General features: G+C 49.6%; 1 protein-coding gene across 1 annotated transcript; it reads left to right on the top strand.

Annotated features, from left to right (window-relative positions):
• The first annotated feature begins 1,529 nt into the window (after positions 1-1,529).
• LOC118694910 (solute carrier family 22 member 13-like) lies at positions 1,530-16,461 on the top strand. The gene is made up of 10 exons (XM_036396232.1): positions 1,530-1,919; positions 3,668-3,771; positions 4,209-4,363; positions 4,467-4,635; positions 5,068-5,188; positions 5,763-5,857; positions 6,357-6,571; positions 14,265-14,373; positions 14,489-14,699; positions 16,291-16,461. The coding sequence occupies exons 1-10, from the start codon at positions 1,548-1,550 to the stop codon at positions 16,459-16,461; spliced, it is 1,722 nt and encodes a 573-aa protein (XP_036252125.1). The 5' UTR covers positions 1,530-1,547.
• The last annotated feature ends 1,536 nt before the right edge of the window (positions 16,462-17,997 follow it).

Here is a 17,997-nt window from a genome sequence, read left to right as displayed (position 1 = left end):
AGGAGGAATGGGAGGGGACACCATGAGCCACACACAACAGGGTGAGCCTGAAGACTTGAGCTTGTTGCAGAGAACAAGAGGACAGGGACAAAATGTCTCTGCCAGAGCAGATCTCCTTGGCCAATCATCCCACCAAAAGGCCAGAGATGCATTTAGGGCAAAAGGAATCTCTGGAAGTCGTGTAGCTCAGCCTCCTGCTTCAGGGAATGTCTCTGAATAGCAGCAAGTCCACTCATCCAAGGATGTGGACGCAGAGCTGAGCGATGTTTGGCTGGGTGGTGTGTGCAGATGATAAATGCACAGCACTGGTGTGATTTTACACAACTTTGAGTAACATTTACTCCTCTCTTCCTTTACTCTGAACAGCACAAACCAGTGGGATCTCACTCTCCCACTCCAGCTTAGGGGTGATGCTTTAAAATCCAATATCCTTCTCCTTTACTGACTCTCACAAGCACAACAGAGCTATTCCCACTCCTGAAACACCAATCCAGGTTGTGTGACCCAGGAGTGCCTTTGTTGGGGGCTCAGATATACCATGGGCACTGAGAGTGAAAGACAAAGCACTGGAGAGCAGATTTGAAATGAGCAGGTTACTGATGTGTTCATGGCTCTGCAAAAAGCAGCCAGGGGCTCTGGTAAAACCAACTTCTGCCAAACGACGCACAAAATGTCACACACTGAGGGCAATCCAGCTAGCCAGTTTGCCAGGAATAAAGACACAAGCCACTCAGGGAATCCAGCCAGGAAGCAGCTCAGATGTGCAGCAGAAACCAGGTCAATCTGCTTTTCAAGTGACATCAGAACCTCAGGCAAAGCCAAGCTGGTGTCATTTCCCAAATCCTGTGTGCTCTGAATGTCTCTGGGTGTAACCTGCTCTTTTCCCTGAGGGTACTCTCTAAGCCACGTCTATTTTAGGATTATCCCAAGAAACCGTAGTTTAGATCTACTTTTATGACTAACCAGTGTTTCTACAAATGAAAACAGAGAGCTTGGGACACAGCTGTCAAGAGCAAGTCTATTGGACTACCAGACATATTTCCAGCCCCAGAGGGGAAGTGCTCTTCTGCTTCTCTTCCATATTCTCTCACATATCTCTGTCTCCAGGATGCTCTCTGTAGTCATTAAACCATTAATGGGAGCAGCAAATTTACTCTGCTTGCATCCCCACCCCCAGCAAAATTAACCCTCATTTGCAGAATCCCAGCTTCATGCCTCAGACACAAACCTTGAGCTGCAGCTCAGCCGCCTTCAGGAGGCCTTGTGACACTTGTCAGGCTGGAGAAGGACAAGATGTCACTATACCATCCCCAAGAGTGACAGTGCTCTGGCACCTTTGATCTCTTCTCCAGAGCAGGGAGGGAATGGCTGGTGACAAAGTGCAGCCTGGAGCACTGCACTGTATCATCAGAATGGACTGGTGTGCCAGTGCAGGTGCTCATTTTATCACACTGGATTAGGGCTTTAGTGCTCACACAGTTTAAACATTAATATTTGCCTATTTAAGCCACAGGCACCGGCGCAGCCTGGCCACAGAGGTGCTCGTCATGGCTGAGTTTGGGGATCTTTTAAGGGCTCTGGGGGAGTTTGGGCTCTATCAGAAACTGCTGATCCTGCTCCTCTCCCTGCCACTACTTCTCAACCCTTTCCAAATGGTTGGCCAAGTGTTCATGGTGGTGGAAGTGCCTCACCACTGTGACACCAGCTGGATCCTCGCCGTCGGCCCCAACCTGACGCAGGAAGAGCAGCTGAACCTCACCCTGCCCCGGGGCCCCGACGGGCACTTTGAGCAGTGCTCCATGTTCTCCCCGGTGGACTGGGACCTGGATTCCATCCTGGCCTATGGACTGAACCACACTGAGAAGTGCAGCAGTGGCTGGGTGTACCCCTCAGAGCAGCCACCGTCCCTGCTGACCGAGGTCTGTACCTGCTGCTGGATCTGCTGGGATGTGGAAAGGAGGGATGGGAATATCCTGGCCTGTGCTTTGCTCAGCCAGTGACAGCTGTGCTGCAGAAGAGCTGTGGCTGTGACTTTCAAAATAATGTCTTTAGTCAAAAGTCAAAAGCCTTATTCACTTCCCTCTATAGTTATCCGGTTTTCTTTAGACAAAAATTCTTCAGCGTTCTTCACTTCCCTCTGTGGTTCTCCAGCTTTCTTTAGTCACAACTTCTTCAGCCTTATTCCCTTCCCTCTATGGTTATCCAGCTTACTTTAGTCAAAGTTCTTCAGCCTTATTCCCTTCCCTCTATGGTTATCCAGCTTACTTTCTGCAACTCTAAAATATCTGAATTATCAGTGGTTCCAGTAATTTCTCCACTGTAAATGTCTGGATCTGCAGATTCCGGGGATCCATTTTCAGTTTAATGTTGGGCACTTTTGTTGACATTTCACCTGGGTACAAAACAAGAGAATTGCAATAAGCCAATATTAACCATGACCATAAGCCTCATTGCCTTCTGTCATTGCCTTCTGGGAGGGGGTGGAATATCCTGGCCTGTGCTTTGGCCAGCCAGTGCCAGCTGTGCTGCAGTCAGGCTGAGATTTACTGCAGGGTTTTGCCTCCATCACACAGATGGAATCCCTGGGAGCTCGTTGCATCAAGGCCACGGTGAAGATGCCTGGGGAGAGCACAGGCAGGGACTGTGGGGGTGTGAGTCCAGCACATCTTCTGCCCACCATCCATCCCCTTTCCACTATCCAGACCTTTGACTTCATGATGGATCTGCCTGGAGGGATCTTTTGGCCATCCATGCCACAGTACCCCCTGTTCTTCTGCCTGCTTCTACTCACACCATCTCCTCTGTGAAAGACATTCACCTTCCAAGTGCTTGCATTGATATTTCTTGGGCCTCCAGGAACCTTCAGGGCTGCAACAAGACATGCCAGGGCCTTGCAGTTGAGCAAAAGCCTTGTTTATCAGCAGCTCAATTTCTCCATTCTGCCTCATCTCCCACCTTTCTAGTTTACATGGTAGTGGTCTGTCAAAGGTTGTACGTGATGTTCTTGGAGTTCTATCCCAACCTAAATGATTCCATGATTCTGTGATTCTCCCTCTGTAGACCTTTTCTCCTTTCTCACTTTCCCTCAGCCCTCCTCCCTCCTTTTCTACCTGCCAGCTCCAGCACTTTCTCACAAGTACCTTCCATGGAGCTGGGACACAGGAGAAAGTCCAACCTCTGTCATTTGCAGAAGCTCCTTGGTGACCCTGGAGCACCAAGTCCATTTCAGACAAGGCTTCCCTGCAGGTGTCAGCAGCTGCATCCCTTGCCATTCCTCCTTTATCAGTAAAAAGCACTGCTCTCCTCCTCTTTCCACCCTGCCCTGCCTTTTCAGCCAGACAAGAAAGCTGATACAGCTCTCACCCCAAGGCCACACTTTAAATAAAAGCTGACAACCAGAATGCTCCCTCAGGGACCTTTGGGCTGCAGGGGAATCCTGCAGATGCCAGCACCCAGCAGAGGGGCACCAGCCCCACCACTGATTTGTGCCCTAAGTGCTCACCATGAAGGGCTCAAGCCCTCCTGAGGGCTTCTCTGCTCCCAGGGGCTGGAGCAAGAGCTCAGGCACACAAATCCTGCATCCACCACCAACCAGAAAGGCTGCCCAAGCCCAGAGAGCGGCTGGAGTCTGTCAAAACCAACAGCTTCTGTCTTTTCCTTCCTCCAGTTTGACCTGGTGTGTGACAGGGCGGTCCTCAATGACATCTCCCAGTCCATCTACATGGCTGGGCTTCTCATTGGAGCCATGATCTTTGGGATGCTAAGTGACAGGTGAGGAAACACAGCTCCTTCCCAGAGACTTTGCCCAGCACCCAGGGACAGCCCAGATCAGGGGGCAGACTGTCCATGCACTGAACCTTCACAGGATGCAATCCCCTTGCCTGAGATTGGGCATCTGGGCCCCACCTGAGAGGTCTGGAAATGTCTGAGGGTTGGAAAGAGAGGCAGATACAGCCTTGTGGGGGGTTCCTCACAAATCACAAGTTTAGCCCCTGCTGGTGTCTCAGGCTTTGCCAGAACCATGATGTGTCAACACTGGAGACACTGATTTTTCTGCACATTGTTTCTTGGGCTGTAAAGAGGAGCTATTTTCACATGGATGTCAAATCTCCTCTGGTTTCCAAATCACTTTGCATCCCTCCTGTGCTCTTCCCTCTCGCCCTGGGGTCTCTCCAGGTACTGACTGGGTCTTCCCTCTCCTTCCACAGGATAGGCAGGCGGCCAGTCTTTCTCATCTGCATCCTCCTGCAGGGCGTGTTTGGCCTGGCAACTGCCTTTGTGCCCCATTTCTATGTGTTCATGGCCTTCAGGTGTGTCGTGGGAGCTGCAGTGTCAGGAATTATGATTGCAGTCGTGTCCCTGGGTGAGTGGGACGCCCTTGCCCTGAGGGAGCAGACTTGGCCTCACAAGACACAATAACAAAAGAGAGACCAAAACAAAGCCTGAACCTTCGTTTTTCCTCTTAGCTACAGAATGGGTTGGTGTCTCCCACCGGACAAAGGCGCTGCTCGTCACTCACACGGCTGCCGCCATCGGTGACATGTTGGTGGCTGGTTTGACTTATGGGATTCGCCACTGGAGGCTGCTGGAGATTGCAGGATCTGCTCCTATGTTTGCCCTTTTCTTCTACATCTGGTAAGGAGGAGCAGGGCAGTTGTCCTGTAAGACACAGCCCTGATGTGAGGATGTGAGTGAGGAGGAGGTGGCAGCTCAGAACCAAGCTGGGTCTTTCCCATTGGAGTGCAGGTGCTGGAGGAGCTGCTGCAGAGCTCAGCACACCTCCCTGGGCACTGCACTGCTGACAGCAGCAGCTGCTCTGCTTCAGGTCTCCAAATGTGGCCTTTGGAGCCTAAATTTAGGGTACTTAGACCCATTGATCCCATGGGCCATTCACTTTAGAGCTGGACTTGATGATCCTTGTGGGTCCCTTCCAAGGCTGAAGGTTCTGTGGTTCTGGGATCTGGTCCTGTGGTGATTCCAAGGCTTGCTGGACATGGTCCCAGAGAAAGGGGCTGTGGGGGAGCTCAGCAGGACACAGCAGCATGTGCTGGCCTCCTCTCCTGGCAGGGTGCTCCCAGAGTCAGCTCGCTGGCTGGTGACCAAGGGCAGAATCGAGGAAGCCAAGAAGGTGCTGCAGAAGGCGGCAGCCACCAACAAGCGCAGCCTCCCACCAGAGCTCCTGGAGCAGGTACTGGGGGTCCTGGCCTCAGACACTGCCCTGGGCCTGGCAGCAGCCCCTGGAGCTCAGCTCATGCCAGAAACATCTCTGCATTCCCACTGGGGCTGGCCTGGCCATGGGCTGTGGGGGACTCCAGCTCCAGCTGAGTTCCACAGGGACGAGGTCAGCGAAGAGGCCCAGCCTCTGCTGAGGCTCAGCCTGGAGCTTTCTGGGGTCCCCCTGGGGCTGTGGGAAGGGTTGAAATGCTTCCCTGGCTTTTCTCCTCTGAGGATTCCAGGAGTGTGACTGATCAGCACAGAGTCTCTCTCTTTAGTCTCTGGCTTTCCAGGCAGAAATGCCTGAAGGGGAGTTCCCTCCTTGCCCACCCCAAAGTTCCTCCACTGGGCCAATGTTCATCCTGAGCAACCTCTCAGTCACCATCCCCTGTGCTGGGCACCCTGAGGGCAGTGGGGTGCCCTCCCTGCCAGAGCACTGGGGTCACAGACCTGCCCCACTGAGGCTTCCCATGGTCTGCAGGTGGAAAAGGAGCTGGACATGGGTTTCCTTTTCCTGCTCTGACTCTTTGTCTTTCTGTGTTTTGAAGTTGAAGCCTGAGAAAGAGGTCAAGTCTGGAAGTTTCCTGGATCTCTTCAGGACAAAGAACCTGCTGAAGGTGACTTTAATCATGTCATGTGTCTGGTAAGATATACCCTCGTCCCCTCTGTTAAAACTACTAGTGAAAGAGAAGACGTTGATGGTTGACAAGAACTGTACATTAAAGTGATTTTTCTGGTAATACACACGTGAATGTCTTGACCTGCTGTCATTCTACCTCGACATACAGGACCAGATTTACCATGTCTGGGCATGGGAAGAAGATGATTATCCATGATACTGTGGGTTGTGTTAGAAAGGCTTGAGTAATTCCAGCTTTGGCAATCCCTGGGCCCTGGAGGAGTTTTCTGCTTATCTAGAAGCTTTGGGTTCAGTCTAGAATCTGCTCTCCATGTGGGGACCCATTCTGCTTTATCTCCTGCAACTATGTCCCACATAACTTTCAAAGGTGATGACTAGAACCAAAACAGAGATTGCTGGGAATTTAAGTAATTTGCATGTGTTCTAACTTTTCTAATTTTGGGTTATAAACCCCCAGAAAACATCTGGTGACATGTTCTATCCTGCTTTACTTGAATCTCAGGTTTGCAGACAGCATTGTCTACTATGGGCTGAGCCTCAGCGTGACGGATTTTGGTCTGGACATCTACCTGACACAGCTGGCCTTTGGGGCAGTGGAGCTTCCAGCTCGAATTTCCTGCATTTTCCTGCTGGAGTGGTTTGGGAGGAAGAAAGTGCAGGGCATTCTCCTGCTGCTGGCTGGCCTGATATGCCTCATCCTCACCGGCATCCCTGAAGGTGAACCTTCCCAGCCTGTCAGCAGAGCTGGGCAGTGCCCTGCACATCCCTACCCTTGCTCAGAGCCATCCTCCCACCCTGCCAGACCCACACTCACTTCCACAGGCTCAGCTGCTCCCTCTGTCACAGCCCCCAGGCTGCTTCATCCCCAGCATTCTGGCTTCTCCTCACCTTGGATTCCTTCTCCCTCAGGGCTGTGCTGGTTCTCCCACAGCTCCTGGCCCTTGGCAGGCAGGGTCCATTGCCCACCACCCACCCACTAAGACACCACCAGCCCCTGGCAGAAAGCTACAGCAGAAGTGCTTTAAAAGCTACCATGTCTCCCTTTCTTAGATGAAGAGAAAAGGCAAATGCCCACTCCCCCTCATCAGTTTGCATCAGTTTGTGCCCCAGTCCATACCCCACCCTACCTACTGTGCCAGGGCTGTGAGTGAGACTGCAGGTAACAGTGGGGCTTTGTCAGGCCGGGCGTTGTTCAGAGAGTTGCGACCTTCCCAAAGAAGTGTCTTGAAAAAGACACCTCAGGGTTACAGGCACGTCTGTGCTCACGCTGAGTGATTTCAGATCTTTTGTGATCCAGGAAATGCAGAAGGAGAAATGGAGTCTTTGTGTAGGGTTCCAAGGAGTGTCTTTATTGAGCTTCTTCCTCAAAAGAATCCTGGGATGAAGAGACTTTCAGGCAGGGAAAGCAGGGATTTATATTTGGATTTTGAGGAACGGGGCAGAACACCAGGGCCAATGGGATGAGGGCACAGGGGTGGAGCAAGGAGCAAGGGGCAATGGGATACACTGAATCTGCATGTCACAGCAAGACATGGTGGGAGAAACCTTTTTCCTCACCCTAAAAAGGGTGATTATTGATTGAGATAACCCTCCAGGGGGGCATCATGGGCTCCTCCCCTGCTAGCCCACTGGCCTCCAGAACTCCCCCTTCTTTATTTTATAAAAAGGCTTGCAGGAGGAGGTGAGTAAATGGTACGGGGAGGAGGTTATGCAAAGAAGGGAAAATACTGGGAAGGAGAAAGTCAGAGGAGGGGACATGATACAAAGGTAAGTATGAAGGTAAGTATGATTCTGGGGAAACAACTTGTTTAATCTGTGTCTTGTCTGGTACTTTTCGTCGTCTGTTATCTGGTGACAGGAAGGTTGACTTGGCGTTGTAGTTGATGATGCCATCTTCCTCTCCAGGTGCTGTTCCTCTGGTCTTCTGGTAGACCTGTATTTGTCTCAGTAGAATTTTTGTTATTTTCCATGGAGGCAGTGTTTGCTGTGCCTAAGTAAGGTTTTTGGTTGTTTTGGAAGCCATCTTGGGGCCTGATGATGTTGAGACACAGGCATAGCTTCTCCCCAAGATAATCAATACGAAAGGTCCAGATATTTGCTGGGTTTCAGGATCCTTAATCAGCACCAGCGGTTTCTCTTCAAGCTTAGCTCTGCCCAAATTTCAGAAATGCTGGGGTATGGGGGGGTTTGGCTCTGAGAAGGAACAATTTAGAAAATTAATAACATAAAGAGCCTTACAGAGCCTCTCAATGGGAGCTATAATCTCTGTTCCTCCCCACTGCTGATTGAGGACCCATTTAAGGGTGCCATGAGTCCTTTCTACAATTGATTGCCTTGTGGGAGACTGTGGTATGCCTGTGCTGTGCTTTACGCCCCATAGGTTAAAGAACTCTTAGCTTGTTGGAGACATAAGCAGGGCCATTATCAGTCTTGATGCTTTCTGGGACTCCCAGGGTTGCGAGCACCAGGAGGAAGTGCCTGATGTTGAACGCTACGTTTAGCGTTCTCTCCTGCATGTGCTGAGGCAAACACCACACCAGAAAAGGTATCTACAGATACATGAATGTATTTTAACCTCCCAAAAGATGGGAAGTGGGTCATATCGGTCTGCAACAATGGCAACTCTCAAGGTCTCTGGGGTTGATCCTGGAGCCGGAAGGATGGAATTTGGTAGGCTTGACAATTTGAGCAAGTGGCTACCACAGCTCTTGCTTACTCTCAGGACGGGTGAAACATGCTCATGAGATCTGGGATGTTTTGATGATAGAAAGCATGTGACAACTTCGCCTAGGCGAAGATGTCAGGAACACTGGCAGTTTTAGCAGAAATGGCTAGTGTGTCTGCCTTCTTGTTTCCCTCCATGATGGCACCTGGGAGGTCAGTGTGTGACCTCGCATGCATTATGTGGTATGGTTGCTTTCTGTGGGAGATGAGATATATTAATTTAGGAAGCATGCAGTACAAATTTTGTTTGAGACCTCTTTTAAAAAAGAATGTTCTGCCCTCATAGCTACTCTGACTACATAGGCCAAATCTGTTACCAAATTAAAAGGTTCTTGGAATTTCTCAAAAGCTCTGATGACGGCAGCTAATTCTGCAATTTGTAGGGATCCTTCCACCATTTGGACATCAGACTCCCACTTCTGTGTCCTGGGATCCCTCCAAGTCATTACTGACTTGTGGGATCCTTCTAAGTTGTCAGTAAAAACCATTAGAGCTTTGAGAGGTGTTCTACTTTGCATTAGTTTAGGGACCAGACTGACAACCAAACTGAACAGTTTGTGTTTTGGAAGATGCATAGAAATCTGGCCCATGTAGCTATCTAGGGTGAACTGGAGGCTCTCACTGATCCCCAGTTGTCAATGGGAGGTGAATGCATATGAACTCATACCCCACAAGAGTGCAGAGGTGAGTCCTAGACTTTTTGATTAGATTTGCCCTAATTACTTGAGGAGTGGTATTGGTCTTAGTAGATTGATTATGGGGAAAGACCCACTCAATAATTAAAAGGGGGTCTTTCAAACTTGCATCCCATTGAAAAATTAGGGCATGGAACCTCGGGACCTTACCTAAGACAATCAGTTGGAAAGGCAGGCTGGGCTCATAACAGTGGGCTTGATGCGAAGACAGGGCCTCCAGGACCCTGATGATGGATTCCTAGGCCTGAGGAATGCATGGCAAATCCAGGTCCTCACTTCCACAGAGCAGGTTGAAGAGTGGTGCAAGGACCTCCATCATTATCCCTAGCAGGGGACGTACCCAGTTGATGGACCTGCAGAGCTGGTGTAGGTCTCACAGGGTCTTCAGGTCATCCCAGATGGCCAGTTGCTGGGGCACAATGGTCCACTCATGGATCCAGAGTCCCAGGTTAGTCCAGGGGCAGGCATGCTGGATTTTGTCTTTGCGGATCTCTAGCCCAACCTCCTCAATGGCTCTGATAGCTCTTTTAAAAGTTACTTTAAGGTAATTTTCTTCAGGTGCGCAGACGAGGATGTCATCCATGTAGTGATAGATGACTGCATCAGGGAACAGGCCCCTCATGGATGACAGGATGTGGGCTACATACCACTGCCATATGATCCGGGAGTTTTTCATTCCTTCAGGAAGGACCAGCCAGTGGTACCTTTTTAGAGGAGCCTGCCTGTTTGGGAACGGGACCAAAAATGCAAACTTGGGGACATCTCGAGGATGGAGGGGGATATTAAAGAAACAGTCTTTAATATCAGTGATGGCAAGTCTCCAGTCCCAGGGCAGCATAGAAGGCGAGGGCAAACCGGGCTGCAGAGGACCCATGTCTTCAATGACGTCATTTATTTTCCTGCATTCATAGAGGAGCCTCCACCTATCTTTGCCAGGTTTTTTCAAAACAAAGATAGGGGAGTTCCCAAGGGCTGATGGTCTCAGCAATGTGGCCCTTGGCAAGCTGCTCCTCCACAAGGGCCTCTAGTGTGCACAACTTTTTATTAGAGATGGGCCACTGATCAACCCACACCGGACAATTTTGTTTCCAAGTGAGTTGAGGGATGGTAAGACTTGCCAGTGGCCCCAAATAAAAATCTCTACTGGATTTTTAGAGACACTGCCCACTGGGACATGAGGTGCCTGCCCCAAAGGGTGACTGGTGCCCTCACTACAAATGGCCTGATGGTCTCCATCTTGCCCACAGGACCTTCTACAACTATATTTCTTTTATTTCTCATGGAAACTGCTGCATCTCCAATCCCCAAGGTCATCCTCACCATTGGCTGCAGTTCCCAATTTGCCGGCCACTCAGAGCAGGTGATGATTGTGACATCAGCCCTGGTGTCCAGCATGCCCAGCTGCTAGATCTTCTCCCCTTTGCAGAAAAGGACACACTCAATGATAAGTTTGTTTGAGCCCACAACCTGCACCCACATGATGGTGGGGTTAAGGGGAACCTGTTCCAGGCAGTCTCTGGGTAATAGAAAAGCCTGTGCAATTGGTGTCCCAGCGGAAAGGGGGAAAGGTGGTTCAGTGCAAAAGATGGAGACAAAAATTTTGTCTCCAGATTCTATAGTCTGTACTTCTGACATGACATGAATTTCATCCAGTCCATTCAAAGTATCTCCTATGATTAGGATTTCCCAAGGACCATCTGGTGGCCCAGTTTTTCCTGTAGGGATCTTATAAATACCTTCACTGGTGAGTCAATTGACAGCACAGTTACCAACTGGTGCCAGGTGCCCACCCGTATCTTTCTTTACATTGAATCTCCTGCATCTGGGGTGGAAAACTCAGAGATGGTCCTTGCTTCTCCTGTTCTTGCCAAGTGGTGGGGAGAGCAGGACAGGACAGTCTCTGATTTCATGTTGTAGCACGGGGCCATCCCGCCCTCTGCTTCGAGTTTTCTGGACTCTCTTAGTAACATGGCTGATTCTGGAGCCACTGATGGTTTTTCCAGTTGTCCTTGATGACTAGTCTCTCAGGACAGTCCTTTAGAAAATGTCTGAAATTGCTGCAGTTGAAACATCTACAATTTTCTTTTGAAGCTATTGCTGCAAAGGCTCCTGATATGCCTTCTGCAATGCCCTTTGCAACGTCTTGGGCAACAGTGTTTTCCGTTGAAGAGTGTTTGGTGCAGGCTTCCACCATTTGCTCAATGGATGGTTCAATGTCAAGGGGAAGGGCTCTTACAATTGCTTTGCACTCTGTATTTGCATTGGCCATGACCATTTTATTCAAAACCCCCTTTCAGGCTTCTGGACTTTTTATTTGTCTTTCATGTGCAACCTTAAGTCTATCAACAAACTTTATGAAAGTCTCATTCATCCCTTGTTTAATGTTCATGAAGCTCTGTGTTGAAATGATGCCGTCGGGAGTGAGAAGCAATGATGATTTGGCAGCTGTGGCAATATCATTAAGTGCAGCTTCTGGTAAGTCTTTTGCTTGGTCCATGAGTTTTTGGAAGTTACCTTCTCCTGCCATTTGCTCAATTGTTAAATTTGGTTTCTTTGCATCTTTGGAATATGTATCTGCCAATGACTTTAGCTATTTTTTCCACTGGCTTTCCCACAGCATGTACTTGGCTGGGGAGAGGAGGTAGTTTATGATGTTTTTAATATCATGGGGTACTAAAACATGAGCATAGAAGAACCTTCAAGTAGGTTCTTAAAAAAATGTGATCACTGGCCATGCTCCTTGGCTTCCTTGCAAAGCTCTTTAAGTTCCCCATAGGGAAAGGTCTCCCAGGAGTTGGGTGATGTTGTCCTTCTCCCCTGTTTATACACAACTAGGAAGGCCAAGATCTTTTGGCCAGTTCTGAATCCCACTCCCAAGTGGCTTCCCTCTGTGTTTTGGCCCAGCAATCCTCAGACCCGGGACTGGAATCTGAGTCTGAGGAATTGCTACTCCTCCTCCAAGGAGGATGGAGGGCACTTTATGACTGCGTGGGGCCTTCTTGGGCAACCAGAATCTTCCAGTTGGTGAGCAGCAATGGAGGCCAATATGAACTCCCTACAGTCGCCATCATTGCCACTTCTGGCTCCAGTCTTGTGGGAACTGGAAGGGGAGTGACCATCTGGGGAGGAGCCAAAAACAGATGGGCTACAGGAAAGGATGGGGTCCAGGATGGGGAGGGAATTCCCAACAGAAGTGGAGGGTCCCAGCACTGCTACGCCCATTGACGCAGGGGGAAGGGAGAAGCCGAGCACATTGGAGAGCACAGAAAAAGGCAGAGGAGAGGCAGGAGAGTGGCCATTTTGGGGTGTGAAGGCAGAAAAACTTGGACAAGGAGAGGATAAAATGGCAGGGCTGGCCATGTTACCAGCATCATTTTGCAGGGTAACGACAACAGGAAGAGACAAAAGAGGGTATGGGGGTATAGGAAGAAAGTTGAGGGGAAAGTCCAGAGCAGCATGGCCTGTGCCGTCCTGGAGAGGGGAGAGAGGGAATGGGGAGGCATCAGGGAGATGGCAGCAACCCTCTGCTGAATAGCAACATCCATCTGCCAATTGCCCCTCAGGCGGGGAAGAGGGTTTAGGGGCTTGGGGAGAGGATTAAGGGAAAGTGGTTTTGAACTGAGGACTCCAAACTTTTACCAAATCATTCCACTAATCATTCCCCATTTTCTTCACTGACTTAACAATAATGTGAAACAAAGGGTAAAACTTCCCAAAACTAATTAGAAAGAACAAAGTCACAGTTAAGGTTATAAATCTCTTAAGATTCCCCATAGAAAACTTAAATTTCCCCACTACATGGGCACCCACAACTTGGAAAAAGACGTCTCTTTGAGGAGGGCTCAGCTTAGGGCAACTGAGATTGCTGACCATCCTCCAACTTCTATCCCACACCCAGCAGCAAAAGAGAGAAAGAAAGGCAAAAGACCCCAACACAAACTCACAACCTTTTCTTTGGGCTAGCAATGACCGCTGGGCCAATGAAAACCTGCTGGATAGGTGGTCAGCCCATTGACCGGCCTCCAGCATCTTCTTTGAGGTCTTCAGAGGGTCCCAGTGGCCCCTCGGAGAGCCCTCGCCAAAACGCAGGGGGTTCTCCTTGGAGAAGTGGCTGCACCAACAGCGACTTTTGTCCTGCAGCAGGAGGCTGCAGGAGACTCATCTTCAGAGACCTCTTTGCAGAGGCCTCACATTGGGCACCACTACTCACAGCGGGCATTGTTCAGAGTGCCACAAACTTCCCAAAGAAGTGTCTTGAAAAAGACACCACAGGGGATAGGCACGGCTGTGCTCACGCTGAGTGATTTCAGATCTTTTGTGATCCAGAAAATGCAGAAGGAGAAATGGGGTCTTTGTGTAGGGTTCCAAGGAGAGTCTTTATTGAGCTTCTTCCCCAAAAGAATCCAGGGATGAAGAGACTTCCAGGCAGGGAAAGCAGGGATTTATATTTGGATTTTGAGGGGCAGGGCAGAACACCAGGGCCAATCGGATGAGGGCACAGGGGTGGAGCAAGGGGGAAGGGCCAATGGGATACACTAACTCTTCATGTCACAGGAAGGCATGCTGGATGAAGCCTTTTTCCTCACCCTTACTGAGATGGTTATAGCTTGAGGGGTTTTCCCTCCAGGGGAGTGTTGTGGAGTTTTTCCCTGTAAGCCCATCAGACTCCACAAGGTATCCCAATGCTTTCCAGGTCAGGGACATGGCACTTGACTCTAAGCACTGCCCAAACACCTGTGCTGGCTCAGCAGCTCACTTCAATTGCACATCTAGAAATGCCCAAGGCCTCAGGAGAAATCTGGGTTCTCTTTGCCAGAGGGTATGTCCCAGGTAAGGGTATGCTAGGCATCATTTCCAATGGGTTAGATGGTAACTTTGCTTAGCAAGTCTATCAGAAAGGGCTGTCCCAAGAAGTCCCACTGCAAAGAGTTCTGGTCCCAAGTGAACAATCCCCTGCAGGTTACAGTGGTCATTTCTCCTCCTCTCCTCAGAGCAGCCTGTGGTAATCACCGTCCTGGCCACCATTGGCAAGTTCACAGCCACGGCCGCTTTCTCCACCTCCTACGTCTACACTGCTGAGCTCTTCCCCACCATCCTCAGGTGAGATGTCCCCACACATCAGAGCTTCCTTCTGCCATGGCTGGAGGTGGCCACAGGGCCACATTCAGTGCAGGAGTGTTGACCCCTGCCCTCCCTGTGCCCCTCTCTCCCGCAGGCAGACGGGCGTGGGGCTGTGCTCGACCATGGCGAGGGTGGCCGGGATCCTGGCCCCGCTGATCATTCCCCTGGCCCAGTACCACCGGGCCATCCCCAAAGCCATCTTTGGGAGCATCCCCGTGCTGGTGGCCCTGTTCTGCATCCTGCTGCCCGAGACCCGCGGCGTTGACCTGGCAGATGACACAGGGAACCAACAACCACTAGATGAGGTGGGTACAGGGAACTCTGAATTTAAGGGAAAAAAAATACCCAAAACAGCATTTTTAAGGCAAGGAAATTATCAGAATCAGGGATGAATACAGTCTCGTCTTCTCATCTTTCCTTCTTATCTTCAGGAACAGAAAACTGAAGTCTCTCTCTGAGACACCAGAGATGATGACAGAGACTTGGAGAAGGATGTCTGCAGATGCTCAGAGAGCAAGCAATGACTGGACAGGCACCACTAACAGCCAAGTCTGAGTCCATCATTCTTGAAGCAGACCAGGGAGGCATTGCTGCCTGGAAACTGGTCTTTCAGATGATGAACACAATATCCATGGTCACAGGGAGAGAAGATCTATGTCACTCTGCCTTTGAAACAGATGCACTTCCAAGTGTCCCTGAAACCCAGTTTGGTCATGCCTGGCTGGCCTGCCAGCTGTGTTCCCCAGTCCTTTGCAAGCTGGTACCCGTGGAACCATCCCTGTCGTGTTTTACAGCAATAAAGAATCACCTGTAGAGTGGCTGTACTGGGCAAAAGCGGGCGCTGGGTTTGTCCCTCCTGCTCTCAATCCCTTGGGTCGTCGGGCTGCACCTCAGCCCAAGCCTCCACGTTTGATCAGGATGTCACTGCACCCCTGTCACACACTTATTTAGCTTTTCTTTCCATGTGGTATTGAAGTTGAGTTTCTACATGAATAATATAAATTATGCTCTGAGTTTGATAAGAGACACTTGTAATGCAATATGTGAATAATAAATGGTGTTGACTTTTTTTATTCCTACTGTTTCACAGTAGGCCTTTGTAACTGCTCTTGGCTCTGGAGTGTGCTCCTGGAAAAAGCCTGCACTGAGCCTGCAAACCTACCAGGCTGCAGGCAGGATGGTGCTCACGGGTCAGGAGGGAGCAGTGGAGAAGGGAAGATTCTTACCTGGAATCACCTACACCAAGGAAAGAGAGCAGGGGTGTCCCTGGCCCAAGGACAGAGAGCAGAGAGGCCCTGGAGACACTGGGGATGGGGATGTGCCTGAAGGGAAGCAGGGTGGGAAGGTGTCCCAGAGAGTGGCTGCAATCCAGCAGGGCCAAGCCCAGCTGAAGACAGGACCTGCCTGTGCCTCCCTGCCTCCCTTCCTGGAGCCTGTGAAAGCCCTGCCTGGTGCCTCACTTGCTCCCCACCCCACACACCAAAGCACTAAACCCAGCCCCAGGATGTACCTGGGGGGCACAGGGGGCTGCACTCTGGCTGCCACAGAGGTGCCAGTGACACAAAACAAGGTCTGTGGCTCACTGAGCACACCAGAAACACAACAAATAAACCAACCTCACTAGAAACAAACACCTCAGTAGAGCTCTGGGACACCTCCAGGTTCTCGCTTCCTGATGGGCAGGATGAGATTAATGTGAGAGACCTGGAAGGGATTCAGGGCTGTGAACTCCTGCTGCAGGTGGACCCACAACGCCAGGCTCCAAAGGCAGCAGAAGAAATGTTTGGGATGGGGCTCAGTGCTGAAGGCTCCACAAAAAAGCATCTCCCTGCACAGGATGGCAATTGTCCCTCAACAGACATGTTCAGCAGCTGTGCTTCTGAAACCTCTAATCAGGGTGTCCAAGATCATTTTCATGTTGATTCCACCAAAACTGACCGGGAGGCTTCTGAAAAAATGAACAGGAGCAGAAAAACATCAGGAGACAAAGATGATTATGACAGTCTGTCTTCTGAAGACTTGGAGATGTTAAATTATGACCTTTCAGAGAAGGAGTTCTTCATATAGGTGAAAAGAAAAAAAAAACCACAGGGAGAGCTGTGTGGGATTTTTAATCTTTTAAAAACAGCACAAGTTTGCTGATATGGGAGCAAAAGTGATTCTTCAAATCAGGTGTACAATGATAAGCAATGAAAAGTGAAATGAGTTTGCCAAGGTCAGAAGGGGGCAGAGGAGGGAAATGAACCCTGATGTCTTGAAGTCTTGGGGTGTGGGGACGTTGCTAAATCTGCTCTCCCTGTGCCCCTGCACTCTGCTCCTCCCTGAGTGCCCTTTGCATAAATATTACATACCATAAATGCTATAGGAGTTAACAATTATACTCATGATAAACAAGCTCAAGAGAAACCCCAAAGGGTCAAAGCATGAACACGTGCACACTCAAAAGGGCCATAAAGCACATCAGTTCACATGTTTTAATCAGCTGTCTGTAAAAAAAAAAAGGTAGAGGTGTTAAAATGATTAATTTTTAAAATAGAACAAAATGAAATTATATAAACAAAATGAAATGAAATGAAATGAAATAAAATAAAATAAAATAAAATAAAATAAAATAAAATAAAATAAAATAAAATAAAATAAAATAAAATAAAATAAAATAAAATAAAATATACCCCAACAATCTCCCTGCCTCACCAGTGCCAAAAGGAGGAATGGGAGGGGACACCATGAGCCACACACAACAGGGTGAGCCTGAAGACTTGAGCTTGTTGCAGAGAACAAGAGGACAGGGACAAAATGTCTCTGCCAGAGCAGATCTCCTTGGCCAATCATCCCACCAAAAGGCCAGAGATGCATTTAGGGCAAAAGGAATCTCTGGAAGTCGTGTAGCTCAGCCTCCTGCTCAGGGAATGTCTCTGAATAGCAGCAAGTCCACTCATCCAAGGATGTGGACGCAGAGCTGAGCGATGTTTGGCTGGGTGGTGTGTGCAGATGATAAATGCACAGCACTGGTGTGATTTTACACAACTTTGAGTAACATTTACTCCTCTCTTCCTTTACTCTGAACAGCACGAACCAGTGGGATCTCACTCTCCCACTCCAGCTTGGGGGTGATGCTTTAAAATCCAATATTCTTCTCCTTTACTGACTCTCACAAGCACAACAGAGCTATTCCCACTCCTGAAACACCAATCCAGGTTGTGTGACCCAGGAGTGACTTTGTTGGGGGCTCAGATATACCATGGGCACTGAGAGTGAAAGACAAAGCATTGGAGAGCAGATTTGAAATGAGCAGGTTACTGATGTGTTCATGGCTCTGCAAAAAGCAGCCAGGGGCTCTGGTAAAACCAACTTCTGCCAAACGATGCACAAAATGTCACACACTGAGGGCAATCCAGCTAGCCAGTTTGCCAGGAATAAAGACACAAGCCACTCAGGGAGTCCAGCCAGGAAGCAGCTCAGATGTGCAGCAGAAACCAGGTCAATCTGCTTTTCAAGTGACATCAGAACCTCAGGCAAAGCCAAGCTGGTGTCATTTCCCAAATCCTGTGTGCTCTGAATGTCTCTGGGTGTAACCTGCTCTTTTCCCTGAGGGTACTCTCT

This window comes from Molothrus ater, chromosome 1 (genome assembly GCF_012460135.2).
Source record: "Molothrus ater isolate BHLD 08-10-18 breed brown headed cowbird chromosome 1, BPBGC_Mater_1.1, whole genome shotgun sequence".
Taxonomy (NCBI): Eukaryota; Metazoa; Chordata; class Aves; order Passeriformes; family Icteridae; genus Molothrus; species Molothrus ater.
Note: the sequence above shows the minus strand (reverse complement) of the source record. Positions and strands in the feature narration are given on the sequence as shown.